We start from the raw sequence: 16,612 nt of genomic DNA, 5'->3' as shown, positions 1-16,612 counted from the left end.
CCGGCTCCCACACTCCTAGGTCCAGCCACAACCTCTCCCCTGAGCCCCAAGCACTTACAAAGACCTCTGTGTCCACGGGCCAACGGCCTAACAGTGGCCAAAGGACCATGATGCTCTGCCTAGACACTGGGCACCCATCCTGGGCACCAGCCTGTCTCCCACTACCCTGACCTTGCCCTCTCCACTCCAGCCACACCGCCCAACCCGCTGCTCTCTGGGCAGACCCTCCAGGCCCCCCAGGACCTCTGACTGGCTGACCCCTCAGCCTGGGACAGAAGTTCCCACAGAAGCGGGGCAGTCCTCGCCTCCTCCACGGCTTTCCCCAGTACTGCCCCTTCAGTGACACCATGCCTGCCCACCTATTAAAAAAAGAACAACCTGCACTCACTCTTGTTCTCCCCAGCCCCTGCTGCTGTATTGTTCTTTTTTTTTTTTTTTTTTTTTTAATTTGAGAGAGAGGCACAGGGGGGAGGGGCAGAGGGAGTGGGACAGACAGAATCCCAAGCAGACCCCACACTGAGCGCAGAGTCCGACCTGGGTCTCAGTCTCACGACCCTGAGGTCATGACCTGAGCTGAAATCAAGAGTCAGACGCTTAACGGACTGAGCCACCCAGGTGCCCCTGCTTTTATTGTTCTTTGTACTTTATTTTGTTCCCTGGTGGACTTACTGTGATCAGAATGGTAGCAGAAGTTCTGCCTGTTTGGGTCACTACGTACACCCAGCACCTCAAACGGCACATGGCCCGAGCTGAGCGCACGGATCAACCGTGCACGGTACCTCCTCCAGTTACCAGAGCTCTGAGGACCAGAGATACCACTGCACTGTTAGAAAACTAGAACTGGATTAAATGACTTAATACAACCCAAACCTAAACCGTCAGCTCTCCTTAAATAATTTTTCCATCCTAAATAGTTTTCCATTTTAATATCCCCCTAAAATGCTCTTGATTTTAAAGTCCCACTGGCTTTAGAAAAGGCATTCTGTCTTGCACACCTAACATTTCACAGGCACAAAGGTGGAAATGAACCCAGGACAGCAATAGGAGACGGTTTTGCTATTGTATATGGACTTGATGGATATTTTGCATTTATTAAAATCATTAAGAATACTATGCAGCCATATAAAAGCCGTTTAAGAGAAGTTTTAGTATAAAAATTCAAAAGGGAATATTATAGTTTCACTGATATCAACACAATGCCGCTGGGACCACATTACTTGTAGATACCCATGTAGATAGGAATATATATATATCATACATAGCGGTATAAATGATTGATTTAAATACTTCTTAAAAGGGGCACCGGGTGGCTCAGTTGGTTAAGTATCTGACTGCTGATGGCAGGTCAGGATCTCAGGGTCATGAGATTGAGCCCCGCATCAGGCTCTGGGTGTGGAGCCTGCTTAGGATTCTCTCTCTCTACTCCTTTCCATCCCCAATCTCTCTCTCTCTCTCTCTCTCTCTCAAATAAATAAATAAATAAACATAAATACTTCTTAAAACTTAACTTTAAAAATGCCAGTTTCAGACGATGGCAATACTTCATTCTTACCCAGCAACCTTCACGGTATCAGGAAAACAACCAAGAATTAAGAAATGAGACAAACATGAGCACTAGATTAACTTGAATATTTGCCACAAAGCCCATTGGGCAAAGAGATGATTCTCCGGGTCAGGGAAGAACCTCTCTCTGGCCTGACCTCAAAGGGTCCTGCTCTTCTTTTAAATACGGAACCAGCAGGCGTGGGTATGTGACTCCAGCCCCTCCCCCAGGCCAGCTCAGAGAGGGTCCACTAGGGTGGGGGTTGCTCAGGACAGACAATGGGTTACAATGTGACAAGCATCATAACTGTTAGGGCCATAAGAGTACAAGGTACAGGAGCCTGACTGCCCAGAGTCTGATCTCCACTCCGCCATAACTGTGCAGCTTTGGTTAAGTTGCTTAACCTCTCTGTGCCTGTTTTCTTTCCCATCTGTAAAAATGGACAAGAATAATGTTAAAGATGAAAAGAGTTAATGCATGTCCGAGACCCCAGTGCATGTTAAAATATGAGCTACGACTATTTTTGAACAAAGTTGAGTATAATCCGTAATATTCAGGATGATGGTTCAGAGTTATGCATAATCAGTCTCCAAGAGAGTCTAATCAACAGTGGTTAAAATTTTTAAACATGGGTGCTTAAAGGGATAATTTCACTTGAGTCTGATACTGTCTTATGAAGAATACCTCTCTCTTTCAAAATGCTAGACAGTTTAGCACCTAAGGAAGGTTTTCGTCCTTCCCTCCTCAAGAAATTTAAATTGTGTCATTTACTTACTCAATGAAACATTTGCTCTGTCCTTGGGAACAGCATCTCAAACATTTCGGAGAAGGCGCGACTTCTATGTACAGGTTGAAATTGGCCCTTGGGGTTTTGAGATGGTCAATATTGATACATCTAAATACCAATTTCTTCCTAGCTCAATGATGTCTTATCGACTCGGAATCTTATAAGATGTGCAAGTGCCAAGAGAATCAGTCCAAGGAGGTCATCTATACAGCAAAAAGCATAAAACTCACAACTGAGCGGAAAGGAAATTGACCTTCTAACTGTGAACTTTACAGTCAAGAAATTAGGAGCCTGGACCTTTTCACTTTGTCTCCCCACATCTGAAAATAATTGGACTCGAGGAGCTTTCCTACAGATCTAATAATATAAGATTCTAGGATTGACTCAAGAAATAATTATGGCACAGAAGGTACATACAATCCACCTCCAGAAGAACCACCCCGGCTGGCCGATTCTCCCTCCCAGGTACCTCCACCTCCCCGCGGCCCTCTAACTGTCCTGCTTCATTCAGGACCTGCTCACCCAGACCACCAAAGCAGCCCCCAGTTGGCTATCTTGGTCCTGGGCTTACTTGGCCCAGCCCATCGTCCCACAGCTGTTCGTGTCCTCTTCCTAAAACACAAAACGCTGCACCCCCCAGCCCTTCAGAGATAGCCATAGCTTTTAGGATGAAGTCCAAATTCCTTAACATGGGGAAACTCTCAAACGACCTGATAGCATGGTTAGGGACCCATCGGCATCTTCCACCCAGGCCATCCCCATCCACAGCCTGGGCCACACCCCATTGCCTTTACCCACGCATGCAGGGTTCCTTCTGCACAAATACTCTTCCCTGCTGTCTGCCTGGCTAAGGCCACAGATCCTTCCAGATTCGGGTCAAGGGCTGTCCTTCTGGTGTGCCACCCTGACTTCTCCAGGGGATCAGTCCCTCCTCCTGTGGGCTCTGTGCAAGTCTGTCTCAGCACACTGTGTTCTGCTTTTTTTCTCTCTCCCCAAGCTAGACTGTGAATTGCTTTTGGGCAAGGACCATGTGCCATCTGTGTTGGCTTTAGCACCTAGCGGGGTGCTGGGCTCGTAGAAATGACTGGGACAGTGAGTAAGGCAGCCCTGCTCCCTGAGAGTCACTGAGACTCAGCGGATCAGGGGAAAATTCATTCTTTTCCTTTTCCTCTCGTTTTCACTTTGAGAGTTTCCAAGGCGCTTGAAACTTGGACACTAGCTGATTGCTCCCATGCTCTCTGAGAATTTCCCCCAAGTTTCTGAACTGTTTATCCATTTCTAGTGTTATATAACTGAACGGTGACGTAGTCCTGAAGGAATCTTGTGAACGAATTCAGTCCTACTCACTGTGGCTCACTTTGGGAGGGTAGCAGGGGACAGGGGACAGGCAGGAGGATGGGGTGGGGGGGGGTTGCTGAGACACTCTGCACAGTCTGATTTGAGCCACTTCTCCTCCCCACCCCTCAGGGAGGCCTTTTCAGGATTCTGCTGCTTGTTGGCTCCCCCCAGAAGACACTTCCCTGGGACCTGGCAGTTAAGCCTGTCGGGCTCCAGAAAAGGGGGCGCTGCCTTTGGCGTCCACCTCATGCCCGGGAGCTGAGAGTAAAGATCTTGTTCATTCTGCTCTGCTGGAGAGAAGACCGTTGCCAAACCAGAGCGCTCGTTTTTATTGTTTTTCTAGAACAACAGGACTGTTATTACAAGTGTTCTGGAACAGAGGACCGGGAAGCTAAAAACAGATTCCACAGCATCTTAAAAATAGCCAGTAGCATGTGAATTGCTCGACTAGCAAGGCAAGACTCTTGACGTGTCTGACACATTTGTGAACCACTGTTTGGCTACCGGTCCCCACTATTTCGCAGCCTCCTCTTAAGAGAAAAGCCAGCACCCCTGGCCAGCTCCCATCTCCGCCGGAAGGGCTCTGGGATGCTGTGCTTTGAGGGTAGACACAGTTCTAGAAGGCGAGCTCTGGCCAGAAGACAGCCTGGGAGACGCATTTCTGCCAAGGGATGTGTGTCTCCCCCACCCCCTCTCTTCCAGGCTGCTCCCAGCACTGTCACCCCAGACAGTGAGCGCAGCACCCAGAAGGGGCAGACGGGGAGAACATCAGAGGGGGTGCTGGGGAAGGACAGGCCCCGTGATCAGCGGGACATCTCGGAGGCATTCGGAGACACAGAGACGGTGGGTGACACTCAGGGCAGAGGGGGACGGGCGCCGCGCAGGCCGAGGGGCGGGGGAGGGGTGCGCGGAGGCGGGTGGGAGGAAGCGCGCGGCTGGGGGCTGGAGGGTGCTGGGGGACAGGGCGCGGCCCCAACGGCTCCGCGGGCTCCCACACTCACCGGGCTCCCGGCGCCGGCTGCGGGTGGGGGCCGCGCCGGGCCCCGCGGGGCCAGCTCCCCCGGGCCCCAGGCCGCCGACTCGGCCAGCAGCTGGTCCAGCAGGCGCAGGGTCTCGTCCCCGCCGTCGGGGGGCGCCGCGGGGCCGGGGTCGGGCTCCGCCGCCCCCTCAGCCGCCTCCGCCTTCCCGGCCTCATCCCAGGCGGCCGCCGCCGCCGCCGCCGCCGCCGCCGAGACCAGAGGCCGCGTCCCGCCCTCCGAGGCTGCCCCGCCGGACCCCGCCGGCCGGCTGTCGGGGCTGCGGAGCCGCCGCAGGGCCCGGCCGCTCCGGCTGCTGCCGCTGCCCATGGCGCCCCCGCCGCCCGCCGGGCAGGCCGGTCTCGCCTCCCGAGCGCGGCCCCGGGGCGGGAGCGCGGCGGGGCGGGGACGCGGGAGGGGGCGCGGCCGGGGGCGGGGGTGCCGACCCGGCCGGGGTGGAAGGGGGGCGGTGAGGTGTGGGGGACGCGATCCCGGGCTAGGGATGCAAGACCCCGCGAGCCGGGGGTTGGGCTGCGGATCCGGGCCTGGGCGGGGGTGGGGGTGGCGAGGGCGCTAGAGGGAGGGGCGGCGGGGGCACCGGCCGGCGGTGGAGGGGGGTCGGCGCGCTAATGAAATGCGGATCCTGGCCTGAAGGGTGAGGGGCGGAGATGGGGTGGAGCGCGACCCGGGGGCAGGGACGCAGGAAGGGGCGCGACCGGCGTTTGGGGTGCCGACCCGGGCGAGGGCTCCAGAGCAGGGGGCCAGGGCCAGAGCTAGGGGTGGCGGGGAGGCGAGGGCGCGGCCCCAGCCTGTGGAAGGTGGCGCGGGGAGCGAGATGCGGGTGCGGGGCACTGGGGTGGAGGGTCGGGGGCACTGGGGCGGGGCGTCCCCTCCTCAGTCGTCTGACCAGTCTCCTTCTCCCCGCTTGGGGTGGGGACCCCCTTGCGGGCCCCCCTGCCCGGCTCTGGCTCCGCGACCCCTCGGGTCAGCCAGGTCCCCGCCGCCTGGAACTGAAACCCCCGGGCGCCGACAGGCCTTGGTGCGACCTCGCACTGCGCGAGGACGGGGCGAGAGCAGGGAGGCGATGTCACAGCCTTGCCCCCACCGGGCTGGGTGGGCGGTGGGCGACGTCGCCTCTGCGAGCCTCGCACTCCTCGGATGGGTACCAACACCCGAGGTTCGAGGAATTTTGCGCGCGGGGCTTCACGTCTCAGTGGCCCCCGGGCCGGCCGCAGACTGCAGACCCTCTCCCTCCCGCGCCAGGGCAGACCTAAAACGCGACAGGGGGAGGGAAGGGGCACCCCTCCGCGAGGTCTGCGGGTCCAGCCCTTGGGCGAGCGCCGCAGGGGAAAGCCCCGGGCCCTCCTTGCGTCCTCCACCCCTGCCCGCCCCGGCTGAGACCCCGCGGCCCAACGCTGCGCCTCACCCAAAACCCCATCATAAAAAGTAATCGCTGTTAAGAAAGAAAAATTATAAAAAGAACAGAAAAAGCAACCCCCCCCCCCGAAAAAAAGCAAACGAAATACCAATAGGTATAAATCATTATTCTAGCTTTGGGTCATGGATAGTAAAAGAAAAACGTTTATTACTGTAAGTGAACCGACTCCCAGATAAGGACAGGCGGCTCCCCAAAGCTGTCTCCCTCAACCCGAGGGATGTTATTGTCGGTCTTGCTTGTATTGTGCTTAGACTTGATTTCTTCCTCTCTTTTTTCCCACTGACTTAAAAACCCAACTTTTCCAAACTAAGGAAATGCCAACACCATGAGTCTCACTCACCCGTCTGGGCTGGGCATTAACCAGAATCCTGAATAAGTTTCAGGAAGAGGTCAGGAGAAATACTGGCCAACCTCTTCCAACCGTGGACTTGAAATGTTACTGTTTTATGGCTCCAGGAGTCGAGATTAAAAACTTTATGCGGCGAAAATGGAATAAACATGGGATTCAAGTCCATTTCCATCGACTGACAAGGAAGCCTCTTTTTTTTTTTTTTTTTTTTTGCAAGATTTTATTTATTTGACAAAGATCACAAGTAGGCAGAGAGGCAGGCAGAGAGAGAGAGGGAGAAGAAGGCTCCCCACTGAGCAGAGAGCCCGATGCGGAGCTGGATCCCAGGACCCAGGGATCACTACCCAAGCAGAAGGCAGAGGCCTTAAGCCACTGAGCCACCCAGGTGCCCCCAAGGAAGTCTTTCCAACTTCCTTTTTCCTCTCTTTCTCTCTTTTTGACCTGCAGTCTTAACCATCCAGATGTAGGAGATGGGCCAGACACATCATTTGAAGTCATCTACAGATGTGTCTGATTTGAAAGCTATTAATATACGTTTTCTCTTTAGCAAAACAAATTTTATCTTAAAACTCTTTAAGCCTCGGGAGGAAAACATTCAGAAGGAAAAGACATTTTTCTTGAACTAAGTTCAACTAAGTTTAATCATTTAAAGGAAAATATGTTTTTCTTCTGCCCAAGTAGAGTCTAGTCATGTGACTCAGTTTAAATATATGCGGAGTTCCCTGTGTTCACTCTCAGGGCAGTTAATGTTTCTGACCACTCTAGATCCCAATCTGGTTTCCCCAGACTTGTCTAGCTCGCTTGGCTTCAGTGACAGTAATGCCAAAGCCTACAGGCTTTCCACTCGAGAACCCATTTAAAGTCAGCTGCATTTGGAGACCTGGCTTCCACTGAACAGGCTAAAAACCCAGATTGATTTTATTACAAGTTTCCCATAATGAACAGACAACCTAAAGTTTTCCCACATGACTAATGTGTCCTAAGATCATCTCAAGAAATAAACAAGAATCTCTCTGTCCCACGGGGTTAGCGAAATCCCACAAATATCGGGACATGGAAAATGGGGACATCTTGGCAGCCACACCTCTCCAGCTAAAGGACTTCCTTATGCAGTGACCGTGGTGGTGGCTGGTGAGGGAGATGGAAGATGAGACCCAGCCTGAGACCTGTCTGCTGCACTTCTGGAAAATAATTTCCTTGCAGTGAGCAAATGAAACTTGGGGAGAGAACTGTCGATGTTGATACTTTCAGCAGGAGATGGGTCCCGAGCGATGTTTTCCTTGGCTATAGGACTAGCCTGGCATCTGGAGCTGAGGCAAGTCCTCTTCTTACCAGAGCCCAAGGACCACCTCCCTCTTAAAGCCCCACTGCAGGGCCCTACTTCAGGGACTCTCCAGATCTACTCTCCCTGCTCCGGACCTCTCTGATCGCCCACCATTCCTAACACACCACTAGCGGTCAGGTAGGAGGGACAGACTGTGTAGGTCCTACTTATTATGAATATACAGAAAAATCACATTTATATTCAGAGGAAAAATGAGAGCACTTGAAACAGGCAAGTCCTCTTTCTATTTTTAATGTTTAATCAGGAACTTGAGAGAGAGCCACGGTGCTCTCAATGATTGCTGATACAGTCGGACAGCAGTAATCTGTAACTGCTATGGTCTCCCCGCAAAGCATCCCATGCTTTTGCATGTGGCTTCATGACAGCCCCACCGAGAGAGGTGGAGAGAGAGATAAGAAAGAGTAGACACTACTCATTAAGGATAATTAATGGATTTAAAACTCTCCTGCAGTATTCACTCAGAAAGCAAGGCTAATGATGCAGGCTTTCCATTAGGTGATCAGCTCACGTTGCTGAAGGGAGCTCTCTGGGCTTCTCGTCCAAAATGGCAGGTTTGGCACAATTTACTTCTCTTGTTACTTGAGACCCTCCCCCTCTACTGAAATCAAGATATTAAAAAAGAAAAAAGAGACAAGGAAGGAGTGGTAAAGGGGAGAGAATATTACAGATGAGAGATTTCGGCACATTTCTGGAACATGCAAAGCTGATCGTGGAAGGTTTCCAGGTGAACCAGGAAGAGGAATTACAGCCTGTGGTATGATGTCAGGGGCTGAAGGGGAAGCAAGAGGCAGTCTTCTGCCCGGGAGGCTTGGGGACTCGGCAGCAGGTACGGACGAAGGTCGGAGCGAGAAGCAGGATGGAAGGTCTGCATATGGACAATGCATCAGCCTCCCCGCCACCCAGGTCACGTGTCAGGAGAAAGGACTGGGCTGCCGGTGCGGAGCTCTGGGGCTGTGGAGTCTTTTCCTGATGCCATTTTACTGGGAGTGGGGAGCTCTGGTTGGGGTGGGGTGTTTACTAGTGGGCAGGACGCCGCCCACTCTGGAGTTAGGCTACTTTATGTTCAGGTGCCCACACCTGGCCCACGGGCTACAGTGCTGGCCCAGGTGGCGGGACCGTCCCCTCCCCGGGGGCTGGGGACAGCAGAAGCATCATGACCGTCCAGTACGGTGGCATCTGTCCTTGCCGGCCGCCCTTCTCCTCGCAGGTCCGCTGCGCAGACAGCCGGGGGCTGACTCCCCTTTCCACAAACACAGTTTGGAGTTGGAGATTTGGAAGCCGCTCAAAGCATACATAGGCTCTAGGCTGGGTGAGAGCTCTTTTTCATTCCAAGGAAGTCTTGCAGCAGGAGGGGAAGGGGAGAGGGGGAGAGGGCAGCAGTGAGGGGAGGAGGCAGTGAAGCTGGTGCGAACTTGGCCTTAATACGTTTGGATTATGGAAGTGAACCTTAGCACTACCGCAGGCTAAACAGCGTGCGTCCAACATGAAATGTCCAACTTTAAGCTCAAATAGCCCCACTGTGAATGACAACCCTGCTGTGTGGAAACCGCCCTGTTCTGGTCACTTCTGCACAGAACCAGCGCATGGGCCCGGAGAGCTGGGGAGATGCTTACATCCCTCCTCCTCCTGGGAGACCTGAGAATCCCCCAGTGAACCGATCACCTAAAGGAACAGAGATGTCTCCAGTTAAAGTCCAGGTTAAACATTATGTTTGCTGGCCCTGTCATTCATAGTGTTGTAACTTGTTAAGTGGCACCCAAGACTCAGCCTGCTCGTAGGGACGGATGCCTGTGAACTGTTTGTGCACATCGTCCTGGCCGGAGGGACCACCTGCCCTGTGGGATGAAATCAACCACCACCAGGGAGGTTAGGAAGCACTTCCAGGTCCCTCTACAGACCTGGGCTCCTTAAACAAGCCCCTCAGCAACCTCCTAGGCTAGATGTTACCTCTGTCCATGTCACAGACGGCAAAGCTGAAGTTCAGAGGAGCCGAGGACTCACCCAAGGTCTCGAAGCCTTGAAGCAACAAAGGCGGGACTCGAACCCAAGCCCGCCTGGTCCTTGTGGTCTTTTCCTTATGTTCGCTGTACCAACTGTTGAGAGACCTAGCAGAACAGGCAAACGAGCTCCGGAAAAGGAGCTACTACCCTGCTAGCCAGGGCTGCTGTGCAGGTGGGGTGAGGACTGTACAGATTATTTTCTGATCCAAAGTGCCTGACCACGGAGCAAGCAGGGGCTGCCATTCAGCCGAGCTCTGTCCACTCAGCTGTCCCCTCTGCATCAGGGCTGAGCCCTCCCCACCTCCGCCTCCCCTCCTCCCCCCCAGGAAAGTGCAGAATGAGCTAGCATGGTGTGAGGACAGGCTGCCCCAGGACAAGCCCCTGGAACATGCAGATTCTTTAGCACAAAACGCAATCCAGACCCTACAGTCTCAAGAGAAGCTTTTGCCCCTCCCTTAATTACATTGGAGAATCTAAATCAGAGATCTTTCCAGAGTAAGGGTTACTGCCACAGTTCAGTTTTATCAGAGTGACCCGTCTATAGGGCAGGGCAAGCCTTTGTTGACCAAACATGTGCTCTTTTTCATCTTCCTGTGAATTACATCCCTTCCCTTTGAAGTCCAAGACCCCCAGCCCCTTCCCCTTGGTTCAGAATGGCGGAAATACCTGATTTGGGCTGTCTTTGGAATTTCCATGTCTATGTCTGTGTGGATTCCCTGTATGTATGCCTTTTTTTTTTTTTTTTTTGTATGTACGCTCTTAAATCTGATTTTCTCTTGCTAATGTATCTCGTTTCCATTTGAATCTTAGTCCAGCTAGAAGGACCCTTGAAGGGGACAGGAAGTATTGCTTTCTGATACTCACTAGGGTCCCACCAATTCCTCTGACACTATTAACCTTGAAGTCTAAGTTAGCCGAGTGACTAACCTTTTTACCCTCTCTGGCCAGCGAATTTCTCCAAATCCCTGCACACACACATGCACACACAGGATCAAAGCACAAGTTCCTAATCACGGTCTTACAAATGACTCCTGCCGCTGATGGGAAGTGAGCCTGGAGGGATATGGTACATCAAGAATGTTGTGTTTGATGGCAAACATTTCCTCCTGGGAAAATGGTAGGTATGCACTTTCCACTTTGGGATTGGGTGGTCCTGGGACATACTCTGGCCAGTGATTCCTGAGCAAAATTGAGTGTGTCCCTTTCGGACTACAACCATCAAGCCTGCTGGGAGATCTCGAATTCTCTTTCCACCACAGTGACTGGCAACGTTCCTGGTGGTATCTGTCACCCAGGGTCCTGGGTCACTGAACAGACCCCCTGGCCAACTTGTGATGGGCATGCAGCCGTAAGTATTTGCTGCTGTAAGCCAGCCCTACGCCCGGGTTGTTGTGGTGTAAAAGAGCCCCACTGCCCTGCATGGTGAAGAAACCACATGTAATTCCGTGAACCATGTGGGGGGCTCAGGGGAGTAGTGGAGTCAAGTAGACAGTTTCCAAAGACCACCCTATTCTATCTCATTGGGGTTGTTAAATATAAGTTTAAGAATAGGGTTTGTCCTAAATATATTCTCAGAGACCAGGGTTTCTTTTTAACCTTTTTTTTTTTTTTTAAAGATCTTATTTGTCAGAGAGAGAGCACAAGGAGGCAGAGTGGCAGGCAGAGGCCAAGAGAAGCAGGCTCCCTGCTGAGCGAGGAGCCCAAAGCAGGACTTGATCCCAGGACCCTGGGATCATGACCCAGGCCGAAGGGAGCTGTTTCACCAACTGAGGCACCCAGGTGTCCAGGATTTTTTGATCTTTGACTGTAATTTTCTTTTGGTAAGAGTTACTCTAATAGTTGTTATGGTTAATTTTTTTTTTTTAAGATTTTATTTATTTGACAGAGAGAGATCACAAGTAGGCAGAGAGGCAGGCAGAGAGAGAGAGAGAGAGGGAAGCAGGCTCCCTGCCGAGCAGAGAGCCCGATGTGGGACTCGATCCCAGAACCCTGAGATCATGACCTGAGCCGAAGGCAGTGGCTTAACCCACTGAGCCACCCAGGCGCCCCTGTTATGGTTAATTTAATGTGTCGACTTCACTGAGCGAAGGGAGGCCAGCGAGCTGGTAGCATATTATTTCTGGGAGTGTCTGGGAGAGTGTTTCCAGAAGACATTAGCATTTGAATCAGCGGACCAAGTCAGGAGATGTCCTCCCAGAGGAGGCTGAGGACCGGATTTGGTCAGGAAGGAGGAAGAGTGAATTCTCACCCTTGGGCTGGAGCTGGGACACCCACGTTCTCGGGTCCTTGGGCATTCGTTCTCCTCAATCTTAGGCCTTCGGGCTCAGACTGAATTCTGCCACCAGCTTCCCGGGGCTCCCAGCTTGCAGATGGAGACTGTGGGACTGCTCAGCCTCCACAGCCCCATGAGCCCGGTCCTGTAGTAACCCTGTAATAAGCCTATAGTAAGTTCCTGTAGTAAGCCTCTTCTTATATGTCCCCCACTCTCCAGACCCTATCGCTTCTGTTTCTCCGGAGAACCCTGGCTAATACAGTAAGTCACATAAAATCTCTGAGTATTCAAAAAAAGCAAATTTATTTTCCTACATTGATTAAAAATTAGTACTTCCAGGGACGCTTGGGTGGCTCAGTCAGTTAAGCATCTGCCTTTGGCTCAGGTAGTGATCTCAGGGTCCTAGGATGGAGTCTCGCATGGGGCTCCTTGCTCAGCGGGAAGCCTGCTTCTCCCTCTGCCCTGCCCCCATGCTTGCTCTCTCCCTCTCTCTCTCTCTCTGACAAGTGGAGAAATAAAATTAAAACATAAAAAATAAATAAAAGTTAACCCTTCCATCTGGGGCCAGTGTGGGGTTTGGTCTGCGTACATCTGTACTCTGTGTAATAGATCAACACAGCCAGCAGGCTCCCTTCTGGGCACCACAAACCTCAGACCTCAAAGACAGTGGGGGGCGGGGTATGGGTAAGGGAGGGGTCAGTTAGAGCAGGAGGTGGGCTTTGCCCCAGGCCAGAGGCCAGCCATCCTTCTGGATCAGAAACCACCGTTCAGACTTGAAAGGTTTAATTTTTCCATTCATTTGATTCTGTGTTCAAATTGCAACTCCCCCTACCCCCCCCCCCCCATAATAACCTTAGAACTTGGTCAGCAGGGCTTCCTTTTATATGTGCTTGCTGTATTTAAGAACAGGGACAGGTAGACCTGAAGATGAGCTGTTTAGCTCAGGGGTCGGCATCCTACAGCCACTCAGCCAAATCCAGCCCCCACCTGTTCTTGTAGAAGTTTCCTTGGACACAGCCAGGCCCGAGTTTGTTCATGAGCGCTCTCCCGCTGGCCTTCCGTCACTCTGAAGGGTTGAGTAGTTGCCCCAGAAGCCCTTTGTCCTGCAAAGCCTAAAATATTTACCCCCTGGTCCTTCCCAGAAAAGGGTGCCAATTCCCAGGTTAGTTGAAAGGCCTCCGTGTTTCACCCGGTCAATCCGGATGATCCAGCTTATTCATGAAAGAAAGCAAGTTAATATTAACCACCTGCGACTTTTAGTAACTTATTTCTGCTTTCACGTCTAACTTAGCATTCTCACCGGGGCCTCGGGTGAGCTTGCTGAGCTGTGAAATTCAAAGTAAAATGTTCTCATAGGCAAACCTGCCTTCTTAATTTTTAAAGTCCTTCTTTTGTAGGAGCCAGAAACTAGACCTGCCAGTCATCCTTCTGTTTCTACTTCTACCAGTTTTTTTTCCTTACAGATAAAATGTTGAAAACATTTCTGTGCCCTCATTCTCTCTGATTCACACACAGACAAAGGGAAAAAAATCTTTCTGATTTCCAGTTTTGTACGCGTCAACACTAGGGATGTATTAAAAGTTATTTGAAGCCATTTAAGAAACTATATCCAGTTATTTATTGATTCCTTAAACTAAATGCAAACTTAGACCAAAATGAAATCATCAGAAAAGAAACTCAATCTGTTTGAACAAGTATACACCCCACAGATATTCAACTTGATTAACTCTACAAACGTTTGTAAAGCACATAATGATAAACCTAGGGAACAAACAAATGAACCATAATCCCTACCCTCGGGGAATTTGGGGAACAGTGGAGAAGTTTAATAACTAAAATAAAGGGAGAAATGATTTTCTGTGTTAAATAATTAAATAATTGTTATTTAATAATGAATAGCTATGTTAAATAATTAAATAAATTAATTTTTTATTTAATAATAAATAGGTGTGCTCAATAATTAAAATAAAGGGAGAAAGGGAAAACAACAGGTGCAAAATACGGAGGAAGGAGGGTTAACATGAGTCAGTGTCTCTGGGAACAGTCAAGAAAGCATCACGGGGCCAGCACCAGGCTGGGTTTTAAAAGAGGAGCAGAAGGTGAGTTTGCAAAAGAAGAGGTCAAGGCACCGGACGTGTGGAGGCTTGGGGTTGGGGGCAGAGAAATGAGAGCTGCTGTCTTCTTCCAAATGTCCTCGCAGGCTCTTAACTAACTGCTCTAGTGGGGAAACCAGCATCCTGATTTTTAGATAGAACCCTGCACTTGGAACGACATGAAATCCTTGAGTAAAGAAAGGCTTCTCGCCACCCCAGGCCATCTCCTGCTCCCAGCGTGAATGTCATTCTGTCACTTGGAGCGTGACCCGCACGGTCCCCTGCCGATGCTGTGTTCTGGGCAGCCACGGTGAGGACGCGACACAGCACACCCAGGGGTGTGGAGTCGGCCTTGGAAGGAGCCTGGGTAGCAAACGCCCCCAACAGAGTCCTGAAGAAGGGGGGACTCACCCAAGGTCCTGCGGCGAGGAGGGGGGACTCACCCAAGGTCCTGCGGTGAGGATTTCAGAGCGACCATGTGTTGAGGGCTCTGGGGCCCTGGCCCTCTGTGACATTCCGATGGTTTGACCTGTAGCAGCATTATGGGGTAGATCCTGAGGACCCCTATTTGACAGACAAGGCACTGAAGCTCAGAGAGCCCAAGACACTTGCCCACAGTCACACAGCCCATCAGTGCCAGAGCCTCAGGTGGTCTCACTGCTGAGCCCAGGCTCCCCTGACACCTGTCCTGGCACTAGGGCCACCTGTCCCGGTCCCTGGCTGTGCCCTCCATCACCAGTGAGCCACCCCAGCCAGCAGACCAGCAGACAGTAGCACAGATGGTTTTGGTGGCATTGGCACAGTGTGTGCTACTGTCCCTTGAGGATCCTCTCTCCCAGACTGAGACGGCATCTTCCACACCCTGGAAAGATCTCTGTCCATCTTCAGTTTGCAAACCTGGCGCTCATGTCCCCACCTCTAAGTGGCCGCCTGAGAAGAGGGTTATCTGAATGCGCGAACGCGGGGAGGCGGAACCTACGCCACTTGGACAACATGCATCTCTAAGTCTCTCCTGTCTGGATGAGATGTGAGCACCAGACACTCTTAAAGCAAACTTTGGTTGCCATGGTAACTGGGCCTTCAGACTCTTCCCGGCTTGAACAGTGCCAGCCACGCAGCCGGGTCTTATCTCTAACACCCAGCGCTCAGTGAGTCACTCCCGCGTCTCTGGCTGCAGGCTGCCCAACTCGGGGCGGGGTGGGGGTGGCCAAAGGGGCGAGGTGGGGCAAGGGGGGGAAGGGAAGCTCTCCTTACTGGCCGCAGCGTTCTTCAGCCTCCGGAGCAAATTGCCAAGTCAGTACTTGGATCCTGTCTTCCGTGTTTTGTTGGGGGAACAGGCATCGCAAGGGGGGGGGGTGTTGCTGCCTCCCAGACCCGGCTTCTGTTTCTTTGTTTTATTTAAGATTTTATTAAATAATCTCTTCACCCCACGAGGGGCCCGAACTCACAACTCCAAGATCGAGAGTCGCAAGCTCCACCAACGGAGCCAGCCAGGCGCCCCCCAGCGGTGAGGGTCGGAAGTGACCCTGGTGTCCAGGGATTAGTGGCCCCGAGGAGAGGAGCGAGCACGGGATCAGGGTGGTGGGCCAGGCCAGGGAGAGAGTTCGGCTGTGGCTGCTCCTCTTGTGGTGCTGGCTGCCTGGGCCTGTGGCCGGTGGGGGGGTCCACATGGCCCCCCAAGACTGTTGCCCACACCTGGGGCCCAGCAGGAAAGAAGAGATGTGCAGGCAGTTAGCAAGGAGTCGGACAAACGGTCTCAGGTTGGAGAGTCAGGAGACATGACAACACAACACAGGAGGGGTTCTGCACCCAAAAATGACAGTAGGGAAACCCCAGAAAATTGGAATCAAGTTTGCAGGAACGTGAATGGTATGGGACGTACCTCAGCCAGTGCCCCGGCTCTGTAATCCTTCTATGGTGATAGCACGTGTCAGCCCCCAGGGAAGCTGGGGCTCGAGGGAAACACACTGTACTATCTTGGCAACTCTTCCAAAGATGATTTCAAAATAAAATGTTTAAAAATCGTATGTTTTTTCTCATGAGAATAAAAGGAGTTACTGCCTTTCATATCTTGGGACCTCCTAAACTCACTTTGCCAGAGTGCCTTATTTCTTTGCCCGTCCCCCTGTGACACAGGCGTGTCACCCAGGCCATGGGTGTCACCCAGGCAAAGGGCCAAGAAGCTGTAGGGAAACAGAGGAAATAGCGGTTGACCTCTTCTTAACACTGTAACATCTTCCTAAATTCTTTACTGTTCCAGTTACTCAGGCAAAAACCCTGGGGTCATCTTGAACTCCTCTCTCTCACAGCACATCAAACATCAGTAGTTCCCTTGGTTTGGCCTTCTGATGACATAGCCGGAATCTGGCAGCTTCTGACCACCTCCACGGTCTCTCATTCCTTGCCAGACTCCTTGCTCTCCATCCCTAAT

The 16,612-nt window shown here is 52.1% G+C and overlaps 1 protein-coding gene and 1 long non-coding RNA gene across 6 annotated transcripts in view; one reads left to right on the top strand and one right to left on the bottom strand.

Moving 5' to 3' along the window:
- Positions 1–5,232, bottom strand: part of CYS1 (cystin 1) — a 19,476-nt gene extending 14,244 nt beyond the window's left edge. The window contains exon 1 of one of the 3 annotated variants that reach the window (XM_059132679.1): positions 4,670–5,232. In XM_059132679.1, coding sequence (XP_058988662.1) covers positions 4,670–5,014 — 345 coding nt within the window. In that variant the 5' untranslated portion in view covers positions 5,015–5,232. The remainder of the gene's footprint in view (positions 1–4,669) is intronic. The other 2 variants (XM_059132680.1, XM_059132678.1) reach the window with 2 other exon arrangements.
- Positions 3,693–16,612, top strand: LOC131807390 (uncharacterized). 3 transcript variants are annotated; one of them, XR_009344427.1, is made up of 4 exons: positions 3,693–4,511; positions 11,433–11,636; positions 14,036–14,597; positions 14,630–16,612. It is a non-coding gene; the product is annotated as an uncharacterized LOC131807390 (long non-coding RNA). The 3 variants fall into 3 exon arrangements; XR_009344429.1 differs by having other exon boundaries at positions 14,289–14,597; positions 14,630–16,610; XR_009344428.1 differs by having other exon boundaries at positions 14,401–14,597; positions 14,630–16,609.

The sequence above is a fragment of the Mustela lutreola genome, chromosome 9 (assembly GCF_030435805.1).
Source record: "Mustela lutreola isolate mMusLut2 chromosome 9, mMusLut2.pri, whole genome shotgun sequence".
NCBI lineage: Eukaryota > Metazoa > Chordata > Mammalia > Carnivora > Mustelidae > Mustela > Mustela lutreola.
The sequence above is the reverse complement of the archived record's forward strand: the minus strand, read 5'-3'. Positions and strand labels throughout refer to the sequence as shown.